The sequence below is a fragment of the Biomphalaria glabrata genome, chromosome 13 (genome assembly GCF_947242115.1).
Source record: "Biomphalaria glabrata chromosome 13, xgBioGlab47.1, whole genome shotgun sequence".
Taxonomy (NCBI): domain Eukaryota; kingdom Metazoa; phylum Mollusca; class Gastropoda; family Planorbidae; genus Biomphalaria; species Biomphalaria glabrata.
In genome coordinates this window covers 21,821,639-21,838,820 of record NC_074723.1, presented here as the reverse complement: position 1 = coordinate 21,838,820, position 17,182 = coordinate 21,821,639, and the positions used below count along the sequence as shown (strand labels likewise).

Genomic DNA, 17,182 nt, shown 5'->3' with positions numbered 1-17,182 from the left:
TAAACCACCACAACAGTATGTAGCATATGGTCTGTAATATAGTGTGTAGTTTATGGTTTGTAACATAGGGTATGTACTAGGGTATGTACTAGGGTATGTACTAGGGTATGTACTAGGGTATGTCAAATGAAATTGCATATGAAGATTTTTCATTGTTATATTTATAAATATTATGTTAAATTTCTTTTATTATACTCTCTCTCTCTCTCTCTCTCTCTCTCTCTCTCTCTCTCTCTCTCTCTCTCTCTCTCTCTCCCTCCCTCTCTCTCCTCAGTGATAAGAAGATATAATCTTAAAATGAGCAGGGGCGATGTACGAGAAGGACAATATGTATTTCATTGTAAAGCTATTTATTTAATAAGCGTTTTTATAGATAAATAAATTTTCTTTATAGGATTCACCTCCCAGCATAATGTTAAAAATATTACCCGAACCCCTTTTTTATATATTAGAGGCGCGGTGGCTGAGTGGTAAAGCGCTTGGCTCCCGAACCGAAGAGTCCAGGGTTCGAATACTTACGAAGACTGGGATTAATAATTGCAGGATCTTTAGGGCGTCTCTGAGTCCACCCAGCGCTATGTATACTAGACATTAATTGGGTAAAATTAAAAGGCGGCTGGTCACTGTGCTGGTCACATGACACCCTCCTTACCCGTGGACCACAGAAACAGATGACCTTTACATCATCTGCCACAAAGATCGCAAGGTCTGAAAGGGGAACTTTTTTTTTATTCAAGTATAAATTTCCATTGTCACTGCAGCTATCTGCTCGCCTCTGGAAGTAACAGGTGGAGATAGTCAAAAACTTTTTTTCCTTCTTTGACGTAAATCGGGTCGTATGTGATCAATAGAGGACCGCAGACCCACATCAACATATCACAACTAGATATACAAATCAGATGGGGGGTGGGGAGGAGTCATATGGCGTTTTAACGCTGATGCATACTAAAGAAAAAAAAACTACATTGCACATAAGTCTAATTACTCAATAGGTGTTGACGTGCTCGTAGGTTATGTGTGTGTTGTGTGTAGTAGGTAAATAGTCATAGAGCCCAGCTCACATATATTGACGTGTTGATAATATGTGCTGAAATTCAGAGTTATGACTTTGGACCGGCTTGTGTATAGTCTTCATGCTGAGCACAGTACACACTTCTCGCTGTGGTTTGTTTGCTTTTCTATACAGTTAATGTCGAATTATAATGAAACTATAAGACACATATCGAGGCTTATATATCTTTCTAGACTGGGTAGAGAAACAGTAAAACAAAGTGTACAGTAGGCCTACATAATGTATTGTTTAGTCACATCTTAGTAGTACAATGTTTTGTTCCACTCTGTCCAGTTCTCCCCAGGTTGAGAAAACACTTTGTCTTACAGTGACTTTAACTCTTTCTCTCCTAATTGACGATACCATCGTTGAATTGACCTCATTAAATTAAATTAATGTTTGGTTGTATAAACTTTACTTTGTGATCTATAAAAGAGCCTGCATTCCCCTTTGCTTCTAGACTAAATAAAACATTTTCTGATAACAAGCTTAACCATAACAGGAGAACAAAAAAATACTAATGAGAAAATGAAGAATTCCATGAGAACGTGGTATACACTTCTAGAGAGAAAAAGTGAAAGGTCCGCTACTAAATATGTGTAACAAGATCCTTTACATATGAACAATGTTAAACCATGTTTGTTTGTCCAATGTTTCAAGTTTCAAGTGTTCCCTCAGAGGTCAAGATAACTTACTTTCTAAGTCAATTAACTTCCAGCAGGATAACGGGGAATGGGATGGCAGCTGGCAGGGTTTGAACCCTTGACCATCGAGACAACCAATCTACAGTCTAGCGCGCATACCGCACGACCAGGCAGCCGTCCATGCTATCTTTCCTTCATATGCGATATGTATAATCTCTTTTTTTTTTTCATATGTAATTTTGATTGTGGTAAAATAAAGTATTTCCTCAATGATCAATGCTATAGAAAGCCTACATAATTTTGTGGGGCCATTCTTTCAACAGTTGATGTACACAAAACTGTGTGGCCATTATGAGATTAGGCCTCTCTAGAGTGAATGTAGACGTCGGTCTCCTAAATGTGAAACTGCACGTCATTTTATGACGATTTAGTTTTTGTAATGTACCTGCAAATGTTGCGATTTCAAAATGTACGTCACTCTGTGGAGTCTAAAGGAAGTTCTCTAAACACTAGCTTTTTAACAACAATATTTACATCATTGCACTGGTCTTTTTCTAAAATTGTCTATGTCTCTATTCAACAGATTCTCCAGGCAGGTCCACCTTACCCAATGATTGTACTACCACCTAGGGGCGGTTACTGGATGGAAGGGAGCGAGGGGTTCTTCACTTCTGAAGAGGACAATGTGCACGAGTCCATCTCCTCCTTGCACCCTAGCGCCAGTGAACTGAGCATCGACACTGACTTCACGGCGCAGTGCTATAGGTGTGAGTTTTACGGCAAGGTATGTATGCAATGCAATGGATGTATGTTCATGTTATGTGTCAGAGGCGGCCTTAGCAGTACGTGGAGCGAGTACCATGCGCTGGGCCCAGGGCGAGTGCAAATAGGTGAGCCCAGCCTAGACTATTTATACCGTACCTCATCACGCTAACAGACAGGTGAGCATAAATAGGACTACTACCTCGTCCGTCTTATTGTTAAAGAACATAGTACCTTACGTCGGTACTGTACTATTGGCCGAGTACCTTACGTCGGTACTGTACTATTGGCCGAGTACCTTACGTCGGTACTGTACTATTGGCCGAGTACCTTACGTTGGTACTGTACTATTGGCCGAGTACCTTACGTTGGTACTGTACTATTGGCCGAGTACCTTACGTTGGTACTGTACTATTGGCCGTTTGCAGGTAGGATTTTGCTTGCCTGATTTTGTCCACGGTCCTCTGATATTGATAAAGTTACGCCTTTAATCAACGTAACTACTGATTCAGAAACATGTTGCATGGAGAAATCAACAACCTTTCTGCTTTGCGGGGCCTCCTCTGAGGTGGTTACCCCCCACTTGCCACCCCTTAAGGCCGCCTCTCTACAATATGTTAATAGTAACTCTGCATGTGTAGACATTATCTTTATCTAACCTATTAGTAATATGCATAGTCAAAATTATTGTTGTATACATTCGCCTACCTTAGCAATGTATTCACTCATACACAGAGGGGTTGCTGGGTTAGTGTCATCCCTGAATCACTTTCTCCCAAAATACTTTCCAATAAAAGCAACCTTTACTATTACACGTGCTGAAGCTTGTTTAAGTTTATAATTTATGTAAATTTGTTTTAAATAAAGTCTGCTTACTAAAATAAACATCTCTTTTCGCTTTGGTGTCTCCAACTGAATGATGTTACCCGCTTCGGCACTCTCCCACCAGAAGTAACGCCACTGCATATACCTGTCGTCAAGCTAAGTGTATAGGCTGCAACATACTCTGTTCGCCATTGAATAGGCATTTTAGGATTGTTGTATAGGATGACAAAGACTGAGTCCATCTAGTCTAGCTGTTCTAAAACAAAGTCTTGAAAACATTGAGGCAGCGGAAACATCCCCTTACTGTCAAGTACAAACACAGACATTATTAGGTCTAGAGTTCAACTATAGAAGGAAAGATACTGCATGCACTTTCGCTGATGAGACTTCACGGAGTTGACTGAAGATTGTTGTCAAACCTTTGCCACAAATCTCGGTCCATAGTGTTCACTTCATCGTAGTTTGCTATTCAGTTTTTGCCTTGTTTGCATTCATTCCCAGGTCATTGATGGAGTTTGCTAATGCTCTTAGGAGTTACTGGGTTGTTTTTTTTTGTTGTTAATGTTTTGTTTTTTTTGTTTTATTGCGTCATCCGTCGCGGATGTCATGGATGTTGGACGTCACAAATCCCGTGTTTTAACGTGTATGACGTCTATGGCCTGTATTTTATATCTGGACCGAGTAAAATTTTTAATTGCGAAATGCGGGTAAACATGACCTGTAACGTGTAGACTTAGACTTATCTAATTATCGCCTACATCACAACTCAACATACACTTTTCTTGTTATCATTCTCTCTCTGGCTCTCTCTTTCTCTTTCTCTCTCTTTCTCTTTCTCTCTCTTTTCCTTCTTCTTTCTCTCTATTTCTCTCTCTTTCTCTTTCTCTCTCTCTTTCTCTTTCTCTCTCTTTCTCATTCTTTCTCTCTCCTCCTCTTTCTCTCTCTCTTTCTTTGTATCATTCTCTTTCTTTCTCTTTCTCTCTCTCTCTCCTCTCTCTCTCTTCATCTCCCTTCATTTTCCCAAATTTCAAGAAGACTCCCAACTATATAATTAAATTTTACCCAAAAAGGCTATTTAAAAGTCACGTGTCTGACCACTGGACAGCATAACAAATTTGCCTTAATGTGAACACTTTCTTTTAAAAAATAAACAGTTCACTTTATTTTTTTCCGTTTTCAAGAAAACAAAGAACTAAGTAGATTTAATGTTATCATTTCACAAATACGGATAGAAAATATCAGACGTCAACATTACGTTCTGTTGGAGGATCCTTTGTAAAATCTTACTGTTTCTTAAGTTCGTGTATTAAGAAAGATTGCAGCTATTACAAACTATCAATCTTAATCATGTACTAATAACATTAACTCATTACAATCTTAATCATGTGCTCATAAAATTAACTCATTACATTCTTAATCATGTACTCATAACATTAACTCATTACATTCTTAACGTCACTCGCTTCAGTGGTCTATGAATATTGCCACAAGAGTTCAGAGAAACTTTTAACTTCACCAATACTCATTAGGAAGTAATGTCTTAAAAGTATAACTTTCGTTTATGTCAATTTTTTTTTCTTGAAATTAAAATGAAACCTAATTAATTAATCGAAAAAGGAGGATGCTAATGTGCAGGTCACGGTCCAACAAACTTCTGGGCAAATGAATGCTATATGTTTTTGCTGAACGCCTAAAGGTTAGCGGAGGGAGACGCATGGGTAGCCTACTTGACCGTTGTGGTGGTATATGTTGAATTATTCCCCCTGAGGACTATTGAACCCTTATTGAACTTTTTTTTATGCATTAAAAAAAGCGATCATGTAAACACTCACCAAGATACCCCCCCCTTCTTCCCTCCCACTTTCCCAACTGGTCCAGTCAAGTGATAGGGTCAAAGCACATTGAGAATGCTAAAAGCAAAACAGAAACATTTGGTAAAACTATTTCTAATCGCACAGATTTATTATGTCAAAGTGAATAGTAAGTATAATTATATGACTGATCCAAACTAATTGATACAATTACACTTAATATAAGCTTTGTTGTTTTGTTTTTTGAAAGTATTTTTTTCTAAGCATTTTTTTTTCTAAGAACTGTCTTGTTTTGCTGTTTAGTTCTAACCTGTTTCCTCTTCTAGCTCTGTTAATAACTTATATCTTTTTAACAGGAACATTTTAACTACTACGCCTTTGATGAAGTTGTGGGTCCGATAGTGCTGTCTGTAAAAGCAGAGTCGGTGACTACGGACTGCATTAACGCCATTGTCAGGTTTGTTATTTGATTTTTTTGTTTCTGAAAAATAAAAAACGCCAGCTCCAGCTAAAAGAATGTGCTAGAAATAAAACCGACTTCTAGACTTCTCACTGATCTATAAAAACACAATGACCTTATTTCATTAAAGTACATTTCATCCAAGTTGGCATAGAAACTGTCAACATTTGAATTTCATTGGAACCAGTAATAGAATCTCAAGAACCATGTGTAGTTGTTTTTTTTTTAAACTTTTCATTAGGTTATATAAAAATAGCATACTGCACTTTACAAATAATTTTAAATAACCTACATTGGGTGATATTTCATTTCTTTCTCATATTAAATAAATTTGAAAAAAAAACAAAAAAAACAATTAAATGTTTCCTAGTTAAAGTAGTTTAAACTAAAACTTTAAATACCTCATATTACTCACAAAATATATAGATTTAGATCTATTGACAAATAGGCTGTATTTAATTAAGCTCAAGACATAACTCTGTGTCATAATGGTATCCAAATATTCATATTAAGTTTAAATTAGATCAAATATTATGAAAAGCTTTATAATATTTTTATTTTTTAAATTTTATTTTTTCTTTAACAGAACTCGATTTTGTACAAGACAAGAAATTTTACATTCTGTTTCCATTGAAGCACCAAATCCTGCCAAAATTGCCAAGGTGTTTATTTAGATAACTCCAAACAAATCTCGATTTAGCATTATATTATAATATCTAAAATAATTATTTAACAGCACATGGTGACAGTTTCCTTTGCTAAATGATTAAGAAAACATTAAGTAGCATAACAATTTCAAGCAAATATCTTTTGTGCAAAGTGTTACATTTTGTAGGCTATCCACAGTTTTACACACACAAAAAATTGCTAAAAATACTTCATGTTATAAGAAAGAAAGCAAATAAACTTGCTATTGAAAAGATTAAGCTGCCATTTTTAATTGTATAAAGTTGTATAAAAATAAAATTGAAATTATTTTTAAAAATATGTTTAATTTTACAAAAAAAAGAAATATCAAGGCCTACATGAAACATTAGATTAAACTTTTATGTTTTTTATTTTCTTTTTAGAATTACTGTGTAAAATTGTCTAGTCTAACTCTATGTAGATCCATCTCTTATATTGTTATGATCTTGATCAAGAATGTGCTTAATTTTATGATTTAGATTCTATATTAATCTTTGATTTGAATATAAATCTACTTATTAATTTAGAAGTATTTGTCATCTATATCTTTTCATTTGCAGTGTATTTGTGATGAAATCACTACTGATAGATTCCACCCAGTTCTCTCATTGAAGGTGTGTTTTACTGAAATTTCAATCTAGATAAGATCATAGTGAAAAAAAACTACAACAATAAAAAAATCCAATCAAAACTACAAATCTATAGATTTATATAATAAAGCTTACATTAAATCTACTTTCTATGGCATGTAGAAATACATTTATTTTATCTGGCAATATTAAAAGCATTTATAAGATAATTTACATTTGGCTGAATGAGATTAAAATTGGTAAATTGTGCTATTAGTTGGCCACCTATTGTGGGTTTATTTTTTTATTTATAAATAATTTATAGCTAAATTTTGTTATTTACTAATAATGTATAGCTATATCTATTTTATAAGAAACTTGAAAGTATAAACTTTTTTTTGTATGCCTCATCTTTCAAAAAGAGTTAAAATCATGTAAAAGGTGTCTTAACTAAACACTGATTCAGAATTATAATCTTTGAAACCAATGTTAGCTCTTATTAATGTATTTCTCATGTATTTCCACCAGGGCTCAGAGCTTGTGATGAGCTATGATGAGCATGTACTGACACATAAATTTAAATTTGGAATTATTTACCAAAGAAAAGGACAGGTCAGTTACAGTCATTACAAATATTGAAATTCTCTCTCCTCTTTAAAACAAAAAAATAATGTGCTCTGCTAGAAGTTTATTGTAGGTTTCATAACTATCTTATGTTTTTCTGTCTTAATAGACTAGTGAGGAAGAACTCTTTGGAAACAAAACACACAGTCCTGCAATGGATGTTTTCCTTGATACCATTGGTGACAGAGTACAACTGAAAAATTTCAAAGGGTGAGAAAACATAAGTAATGATGATCACATTAGGACTTTTTAAAATAAGGCCCACAATTGGTAGAAGCAATTTTTTTAAAGTAATTTTTGTTTCTCAATGAATTTATGTCATGTTTTTCTTACAATATCTCAGGTTTAGAGGAGGGTTAGACACAACTCACTGCCAAACAGGAGCTGAATCTGTTTACACTCAATACAATGGAAAGGAGATAATGTTTCATGTATCCACCTTACTTCCATATACAGAGGGTGATGCTCAACAGGTAAACATATTCGATGTACACTTTCTCTTCTCTCTTTTCTCATAATTCATAATTTTTCAAAAAGGTTCTGAAAAGTAGCTCCTAACTGCACAATATGTCTTCTGAAATTCATTTTTTCAAATTAATTACTACACTATTATAATAATTACTGTTATAGATATCTTCTGTGTCAAGCATAATGAGTTAATTTATTTCAGATTATATAATTATTTATTACGTCTTAATATAATTATTTATTATGTCTTATTATAATATAAGTAATAGAACTACAAAATATAATATTATAGAAGAAAAGATAAAAAATTTTAGCAAGATATTGTAGTTGAATAATTTGTTTATTTTTTCAGTTGCAACGAAAGCGCCACATTGGAAATGATATTGTAGCTATGGTTTTCCAAGAGGAAAATACTCCATTTGTGCCAGATATGATTGCCTCTCATTTCCTTCACTGTTTTATTGTTGTCCAGCCTGTTAACTCTGAGTCTGAACCACCTAGATATAAGGTAAATCATAGTCAATAAAACATTATTTTAAGCCATGATCTATTTAATAAATTTAATTTAATCTATTTTAAATAAAAAATTAAAGCAACCCTTCTGTGCAATGGGAAACTCTTATAAAGGTCTCAGTTTTTACCTTACAAACATTTTGTGTTCTATTTTGCTGTCATTTAATTTAATTTGGAATACTAGGCCTACTTCTTTGCATCAAGCTTTTCCATAGAGACAGGCTCTTAATGTTTATACTAAACTTTTATTATATATATATATATATATATATATATATATATATATATATATATTATAAAATATATATATATAAATGAAATTCAGAGCATTAAAATTTCTGAGGTACTCTTTAGTTATAAACATTGTAGGTATAGTAATTGATGAGTTATAAAATAAGGGAATTTATGGATTTATTTTGGTTAGTTGTCTTGTTTGAAATTTCTCCTTTTTTTTTCATAGTCACACAATGTTGTCTTCCTACTCTAGATCTCTGTTGCTGCCAGAAAAGATGTTCCAAGGTTTTATCCATTGTTGCCGCAGCCGGCAGAATTTGTATCTGTAAGTGGTTAAGTTCTAAACTAAGCCATAAAATGTCCCAATAACTTGAAAGTCTTCATTATACTTCTTAGTTCTATAAAACGTCAGCTACAAAATTCTATTAATGCAAAACTGTTATTGTCTTTTCACTTGTATTTGACATAGGGTGAAGACTTTAGAGACTTTCTTCTAACTAAACTTATCAATGCTGAGTTGGCCTGTTACAAGGCAGATCAGTTTGCTAAACTAGGAGTAAGTGATTTTGATATGATTTTGAATTTTTTCTTCATTCATATATAATTAAATTACATATACTGCAATATGGTAACTTATATATATAGGCCTATATATAATTTTTTTATTTTGAATTTAAACTTTGTATTTACAATTTTTCATAAGAGCACTATAAAAAAAAATGTATTAGGCCTACATATAGACACAATTTATGCTACTTATTAAAAAATGGGAAAAATTATATTTAATTATTTTTAAAAACCAATATTTTATTAAGTCCATATAACTTATATCTTATACCAAGTGGATTTGTATTTGTCACAGGACCGAACTCGGGTCTCCTTACTAGAATCTCTATACCATGATCTCCATAAACGTAATCTAGAACTCTATGGCATCACTGCAGCACAGAATCCAAAACAAGAAGGAAGCCGACTTCTAGACTCTGTGAAGCGAGCTTTTAGTGGCAAAGGCAGGAGTCCGAGCTTAGAATCAAGTGCTCTCACAGCACAGAAAAAGCTGAATGGTTTGCAAGGCTCATTAGCAACTGTAGGTGAAGATGACAAGGGAACCAACTCACCAGTAAGTCTCTCAACTTACTTCACATTGAACTAGCACATACTTTTAAATTGTCATTTTTCTATGTTAAGAAAAATTGTGAGCATTTATACAAAAGCTTTTATCAATTCATTCTGTCTGGAATCTAGTAACAGTTATTTCTCCCACTTGCCATTCTCTGATTAAGTTGAATCTTTGCACAATTATTCATTTATGATGACAACACATGAATCATTAAAAAAATTAACAAATTTAATTCATCAATAAGTTGTAATTAATTTATTTTGTTTTATAAAAAATGTGCTTAGTTAAGGGGTATAGAGTTTTTTGGACTATGGTGACTATAAAACCTTCAATTTTTATAAGTACTTTTATATCTCATTGCACTGAGCATTTTATAAGCATGAAGTTAGGCTATACAAAAGTGATAAATATTTTCAATAGCACAAATGTATTAATTTTAGTCTAGATTTATTAAAAAATTAACTACAGGATTGATTCAAAATAAATGATGCAATTTCATTCAATATAAGCTTTGATATTCAAAAAGGATTTTTTATATCATACTTGTTATTTTTATAATTTACTTGTTGTTGTTTTTTTAATTATTCAAGTTTTTGACATATTTTTTACTTTAAAGGTACGCAAGTCACCATCAACACCTAGAAATTTAGTCAGACAATATTCTTCTTCTTTTGAAAAGCAGCCAAAATCTAACAGGGATAGTAAAGGGTATGTATTTTTGACCAAGTTCAATTTTATCTTAAGATTCATTTAAATGATAATAATTCTAAATCATTGTGAACATGTCACATTTATCATATTTTGTCATGTTGTTTATTAAAATTTCATGTTATGGACTGGGCAGAAAATCGTCTACAATGTTTTTAAGTAGTTGTTATTTATCTTGCAGGAATCTGAGACTAGATAACAGCACACATACAGGTCTCAATTATCAGGCTTGTGCTAGTCCACCACCAAGTCCACAATCAAGCCCTAGCTCTGTGTCTTCAACAACAAGGTTTGTTATCTTCTCTCTGTATGTAAAAAAAAAGTTTTATAAACTTTTTTGTCCATATGGAATTACAATGTATTATTATCTAAAATTTGTTTTCTATACTTCTAGATTTACTTTAAAAAGTGAATTTTTATTCTCAGAACAAACCAACTGATCCTCATATCACGCTCCAACTCTGAAAGCAGTTTTAACAGCATGGAGGAGTTCCCTGCAGCAAACAACAACAATAACAGCAATATCAATAACAATATTGGCAACAATGGAGCCAATAATATCAAAAACAGCAACCTTGAAGATTCGGATACAGGCATGGTAATGGTTAGCATTTGACTCTTCAAACTTTTTTAATAGGCCTAATTTGTTAAGCATTTACATTTTGACTTTAATGTTTAACATTATTTTTAGGAATGTATAACTATTAAACCAACATAAATACCAATCTCCACATAAAAAAAAATATCATATCATTTAGAATGTTTAATTAATTATAATTGAATCCTTTTGTGTTTATGTGTGCTTGATGGAGAGTATGTGTCACTGTTTAAAAGAAATTGGTTTAGTTTATCAAACTGTTCTTGGTTGTTTTTCAGGAAAGTATGTCCTCAACAGGAACACCAAATATAACTACACACAACTCAACTCCTTACACTGGAGAGTATGTTTTTTCATTAGAAAGTGATGGTAAGTTGATTTATAAGTGCACTTGTGTTGTTGTTTTTATCCTTTAAACCTTTAGCTTCAAAAACCAAGCTGCAACTTTGGCATGACTATCTCGGCATAATTTACCTTTTATTTTTTTTAGTGAATTTTATTTTTAGTTCTTACATTAAAATAAACAAAGAATTTAAAAAATATATTCTTTAAATGAAATTTTATCCAGTTACAGTTAATATTAGACTAATAATCTTCAATACTTACTCTATCAAAAAGAATTTCTTCTGTTGGAAAATGATAATAAAAATAAATTGGTTCTTATTTAACATAGAGCTGCTATAGAGAAAATGTTAAAAGAAAATAGTTTTTTTCAAATTAAATTTACATATGATATACTAATCCATAGTTAATAATTGTAATCATATTTTTTTATTCTAAGTCAATAATCATCTTGCTTTTACTTCCTCTTAGGCTTTCTGAAGTTATGCATGAATAATTCTCTCTTTCTCTCTCCTCCCACTCTGTGCTATCCAGTGCATGACCACCTCCAGCGTCAAATTGACCAACTGAGAGGGGAAGTACACAAACTAAAGAGTGAAAAACATGATCTGTTACGTCAGCATGCGGTAAGATAACTTATTTACTTGTGATTTTGAAGGGTTTTGTTTATTCTAGTTTTTTTTTCTAGGTTTTGCTTTTCTAGGTTTTGGAACTACTAAATTATCAATTTTAAAAATTTTCTTTTGTGTTTCCTAATGCTTTGTTTGGTTACATACTTTATAGACTAACAGGTATAGAATTCCTGCTGGGTTTTTTTTTATTATTTTATGACAAGAAAATGAATTTAATTAAATTTAGTTACACAAAAAATTAATTTGACTTTTTAAATAATTTGGTATTTTTACTATAAATTCATTAATCCTAATGATATTAATCTTAATCTATAAATACTGAGCGCCTAAAGGCAGCATGGAAAACCTTCTCCCAGCTACCCCCTGCCACCAATGGTCCACAAATGAGATAGGACCATAGCACTCTGAGCATGCTATAAGCATGAAAGTAGTGCTGTATATAAAAGCTATAATTTATTATTTATTTTATTAATAGACTTTCTATTTTATAAGAATTTTTCAGAACATTTATAAAACTGCTTAAAATATCCTAATTTTCTTATATCAACAGTAGAAATTATACTAGTAGTGGAAACATTTATTCATTTTATTCTATGAATAAACATATTTATTTTAAAGAAAAAAAAACATAATTGAAAGCCAATCAATTTTATTGAATATAATCATATTTAAAAATATTTTATATCCTCAATAATACAATTTTTAATTCTTTTTAAACAGCAAAAACCTGTTTGCTAAGCATATTACAATTTGTATTTATTTTGTATCTTCAGGCCCAACAAAAAGAAATCAAGTCCCTCAAAGAACAGGAAATGCTTCTTACTACTGAACTGCGCAGTGCTTTACATGAACTCTCTGCTTATAAAGAAGGCTCAGTACCTACGCAGATTGTCATGGAGGATTCATCCTCTGCGTAGCATAAAGACCTAGAAATCTTGTGTAGTTAATGTTGCTGAACTGTAAAAATGTAGTATATATAAATATAATATATAAATATATATATATATATATAAATATCTACTTGAAAATAAAATATTGTTTTAAAATATTTTAATGTTGACAGGAGCTTCTGTAAAACAAAAAACGTTACAATGTGTGTTTTGGTGATATCTATTTCAAAGTTTTGACGATTCAATTTTTTATGGACACTAAGTTAGATATTCATAGCCCTACTCTGCACTGGTTTGGATTTATTAAAAATAATTTGAAACTTGTAACATGAGCTAGATATCTTTTTATTATATTCCTGCACCTCAGTTTCTTAGTGTACAAAAATCAGAAAGTCAATGATAAAATGTTGTTGATTAGTATTAACTCTGTTATTATTGTGTGGTTATATGGTGCTGTCTGTGATAATACCAAAATAGACCTGCATTATTTACTTGAAAAACCACAAAAAAACGACTGAAAATGCTCATATACACAATCATTTAAACACTTACATACATATGCACACACACAAAGAAGGTTTTACTGGTACCGTAGTATACATATAAATATTTCAATACCAAAACAGTGTTCATTCATTAAGCGCCTTAGACGATTGCTCCAATATCAATCATTGTTTTTATTGTATACCATGAAATGTTTGTCTTATTATCTGGGTGATATCCAGTAACCCAATGTGCTTCAGTTCAGCTACTTCTAGACATTGACCCATCAACACAACCTGATTCACATTATCATCTCCCCCTTTTGTTATGTGTTGTTGAAATGTATTCTATTTTTTTTAATGATTTTATTCACCTATTAAATTTGTTCCAAGTTTTGTATGATTTTATGTAGTTTTATAAATTGTTATATGCTTTACTTCTGAAACTAATTATTGTTTATGTGTTTGGTTTTAATTGTTGTCTGTAGCCAAGGTGTTCAATACTAGAGTTTGATTTTAAATACAAAAGCAAACATCGTATGTATTGATCACGTTTCACTGTTAGTTACAACATGTACATAGTGTCTCTAGTCAGTAACAATTTGCTGTGATGTTGTATGTACTATGTGATAATTTAATGTACTTATCATCCACCAGCCTTGTTGGTATATCAGTGGTCTTCAGCAGAGAAATCCATATATTCATATATTTTCATATTGAACTGTTCAGTTTGGATCATTAGGGTATTTGTTTAATTTAAATCTGAATTTTTGTTACATTGGTGTCAGAAATACTTCTGGAAATAGCTGCTGCAGGCATGAATTTGTTTGATATTGTATCATTAGGAGATAAACATTTACTTCTGGTGTAAAGTTTTTAATATTTTTTTAGTTCATTTATAAAAAAAGCATTTTACAATTTATGAATCAACTAGTCTACAAAATCTTAAAAACTAATTTTGTCACTATTTCTTACAAATCCTGTACTTTATGCTGTAGAATGACTGACTTGGCTTCACAACAGTACTTTGAATAGGACAGTGTTTTGGGTTATTCCCCTCAGTTTGGTACATGTTCATTCTTGCTTCTTGTTCTGTAGAAGTAGAACTGATCATATTAAAAACATTTTCTTTCATACCTTTAAAAAAAATGATTTCATTTTCTAAATATAGTCATCTTAAATGTAACCTATTACAGAATTAGATTTCATCCTTTTAATACTTATATATATTTTCACATCCTTTTAATACTTCCATATTTTCACATCTAATGTTGCTCAAATTTTAGTGACTTTTTGTATTATCATGAGGGAAGTGCAACAGAAAAATTAAAACCTTAACATTCCTTGCAGTCCATCAGCAATTTACACTTTATCAAATTCATACAAGATCTATACTATTAATATTAGCATTTTTTGTCATACTATAGATTATTTTGCCTGAATAAAAGACATGGACTTAGTTTTATGCTTATTAATAATATTATTATTAGATTAACTACTATAAAAAAAAATTTTATTGACCAGAGGTTTTGTTTTTGATCTACTTTGTGCAATAGTCCTTTTTTTTTTTAATGTTTTACATCATGGGGAAGTAACTGTGTTCATGTATTTGTGATAGACTAACACGGAATTATGTGTGTTTGAATATAATTTGGTTTTCTTGAGTTCAAGGGAGGGAATTATAATTGAACTTTCCTTGCTGTCTAAGGGAGAGAATGCTTTGTGTTTATACCTACGTAAATAATTCTGTATATTTGCATGTATGAAGTAAAATGTTGACACTTTGTACAGGTTTTAATATTGACCAGAGAAAATAAACATGAACTATTGGCTTTAATCTTTGTCAATGTCTGTGATTTCTTTAAATGTCTTTAAGGAGTGCTTGGCTTCCTAACCGGGAGTCCAGGGTTCATATCCTGGTCAAGAATGGGATTTTTAATTTCGGGATCCTCGGGCACCTCATACTCCATCCAGCTTTAATGGGTACCTAACATTAGTTGGGGAAAAGTAAAGGTGGTTGGTCGTTGTGCTGGCCACATGACACCCTCGTTAACCATAGGCCACAGAAACCGATGACCCTTACATAATCTGCCAAATAGAATACAATGTCTGAAAGGGGAACTTTACTTCTAATACCTTCAAAGCTGAACAAGGGCTGCAAAAGAAGAAAGATCAACTTTCCATGTCTCATTCTTTGTAGAGTTTGCAAAACTGTCAGTGTTTGATAAATAGTATAGTTCATAATTCCAATATGGACCAATTTAAAATGAGCCTTATTTATATTTGTCTCGATGATGTTTTTGTTGAATCTTCACCAACTCATCCGACACGCGGATTCGGAGCTTCCATTGACTAACACTAAAACTTAGTTGCAATAAACTGACACGGTGTAGATAATTTTCTTCAGTTTATTTCTTCTACTCAAACTTCAAAAAATAAATAAAGACACAGTAAATACTGTCTAGATTCATGATACTATAATATTAGAAATAATCAAATAAACCAACCAACTATTTACTTTAAACTAGCCTACATGTAGCTCTCGCCCTATAAGTCCTAACACCAACCCTAACTGCCAATGACTTTATAATCTCAACCCCTCTATAACCTTCCTCCCACAGGGGCGTAGCTAGGGATTTGGGGGCCCGGGTGGACTGACTTCTATGGGGGGGGGGGGCCCTTGCATTTTGACATTCTACATCATGACATGTGATAATCTACTTAATAAATACATAAACCTACATTCAAATTGGTCCAGTATGTTGGTAAAATAAACAAGAAATAATCATTTACAAACTATTAATGAATAATACCGTTGTTTATTGGCGAAATAATACACAAGTAACAAATCTCAATTTATATCGCTTCATGTCGTGCTTTGTGTGCAGCAAAAGCATCTATAACATCGTCTATATCGATGCTGTCTAGTATTTTGTGACTCCATTTTTCAGGGTGAGAGGGAGTTCTTGTTCACTTTTGCTGGCCTAGAGTTCCAAGAGCCGAAGGCTCAACTCTACCTGACAGTTTCAAGTAGAAGAAGAAGAAGAAGTGACTCCATTGACATTAAAGCCATGCTAAGCCTTTCTTTTTTTTTTTTTTTTTTGCTCCTGAGATAGTTTTTGATGAACTTGAGCTTTGAAAATGATCTCGCACATGACGCAAAGGAAGTGGCCTGAGTTAGCAGTATTCGGATGGAGGTTGGAAGGTTTGAGCACACATCATTACCATCTAAAGCCAGCTTCCTCAATATGTCAATTTATGATTGTGTCACTGCTTTGTTGATGAAACGTGCTCGTGCATCGATGACATCATGGAACAAGCGATTTGCCATCAAACAGTTTTTAATCAGCGTGTCATCAATCATTGACTCCAAGAGGTGTCCTGGTTCAAGAAGAAACCCAAATGATTTTCCAACCTTTAAAACCTGTCCTTCATCTCCATATGAAGTCTGTCCAGCACTTCTGTCGCATCACGTTTGAATTGCAGTTCTATTGATAGTCCTACATCAGAATTCAACTCCCCATCAAGTCTTTTCTTTCTTCTGGTTATTTTGATTACAAGAACTCTATAGCATTCACTAACTTCTTTTCTTTTTCGAAGGATTGGGTGATCAGTTTTGTCCGTTTCTCATCATTTTGTAGAAAGCATGAAAGGGTTTTAATTTCTTCAGCAGCTCCCCTATGTGCAGTCAAGACGTTTGTATTTCTTAACTATATTAATTGGGCGCTTCTTCTCTTGCGGACCACTGGTATTACTTTCCTT

The 17,182-nt window shown here is 32.5% G+C and overlaps 1 protein-coding gene across 14 annotated transcripts in view; it reads left to right on the top strand.

The window, feature by feature from the left end:
• Positions 1 to 15,257, top strand: part of LOC106057400 (rap1 GTPase-activating protein 1-like) — a 508,422-nt gene extending 493,165 nt beyond the window's left edge. For 11 of the 14 annotated variants that reach the window (XM_056007679.1, XM_056007676.1, XM_056007682.1 and 8 more), the window contains 17 exons: positions 2,279 to 2,479; positions 5,450 to 5,550; positions 6,140 to 6,215; positions 6,801 to 6,854; positions 7,338 to 7,421; positions 7,543 to 7,643; positions 7,777 to 7,906; positions 8,254 to 8,409; positions 8,902 to 8,973; positions 9,118 to 9,204; positions 9,511 to 9,768; positions 10,385 to 10,476; positions 10,658 to 10,765; positions 10,903 to 11,080; positions 11,353 to 11,443; positions 11,951 to 12,042; positions 12,822 to 15,257. In XM_056007679.1, the coding sequence (XP_055863654.1) occupies positions 2,279 to 2,479; positions 5,450 to 5,550; positions 6,140 to 6,215; positions 6,801 to 6,854; positions 7,338 to 7,421; positions 7,543 to 7,643; positions 7,777 to 7,906; positions 8,254 to 8,409; positions 8,902 to 8,973; positions 9,118 to 9,204; positions 9,511 to 9,768; positions 10,385 to 10,476; positions 10,658 to 10,765; positions 10,903 to 11,080; positions 11,353 to 11,443; positions 11,951 to 12,042; positions 12,822 to 12,965 (2,025 nt within the window). In that variant the 3' untranslated portion in view covers positions 12,966 to 15,257. The remainder of the gene's footprint in view (positions 1 to 2,278; positions 2,480 to 5,449; positions 5,551 to 6,139; positions 6,216 to 6,800; positions 6,855 to 7,337; positions 7,422 to 7,542; positions 7,644 to 7,776; positions 7,907 to 8,253; positions 8,410 to 8,901; positions 8,974 to 9,117; positions 9,205 to 9,510; positions 9,769 to 10,384; positions 10,477 to 10,657; positions 10,766 to 10,902; positions 11,081 to 11,352; positions 11,444 to 11,950; positions 12,043 to 12,821) is intronic. The other 3 variants (XM_056007677.1, XM_056007681.1, XM_056007680.1) reach the window with 3 other exon arrangements.
• Positions 15,258 to 17,182: the final 1,925 nt, after the last annotated feature.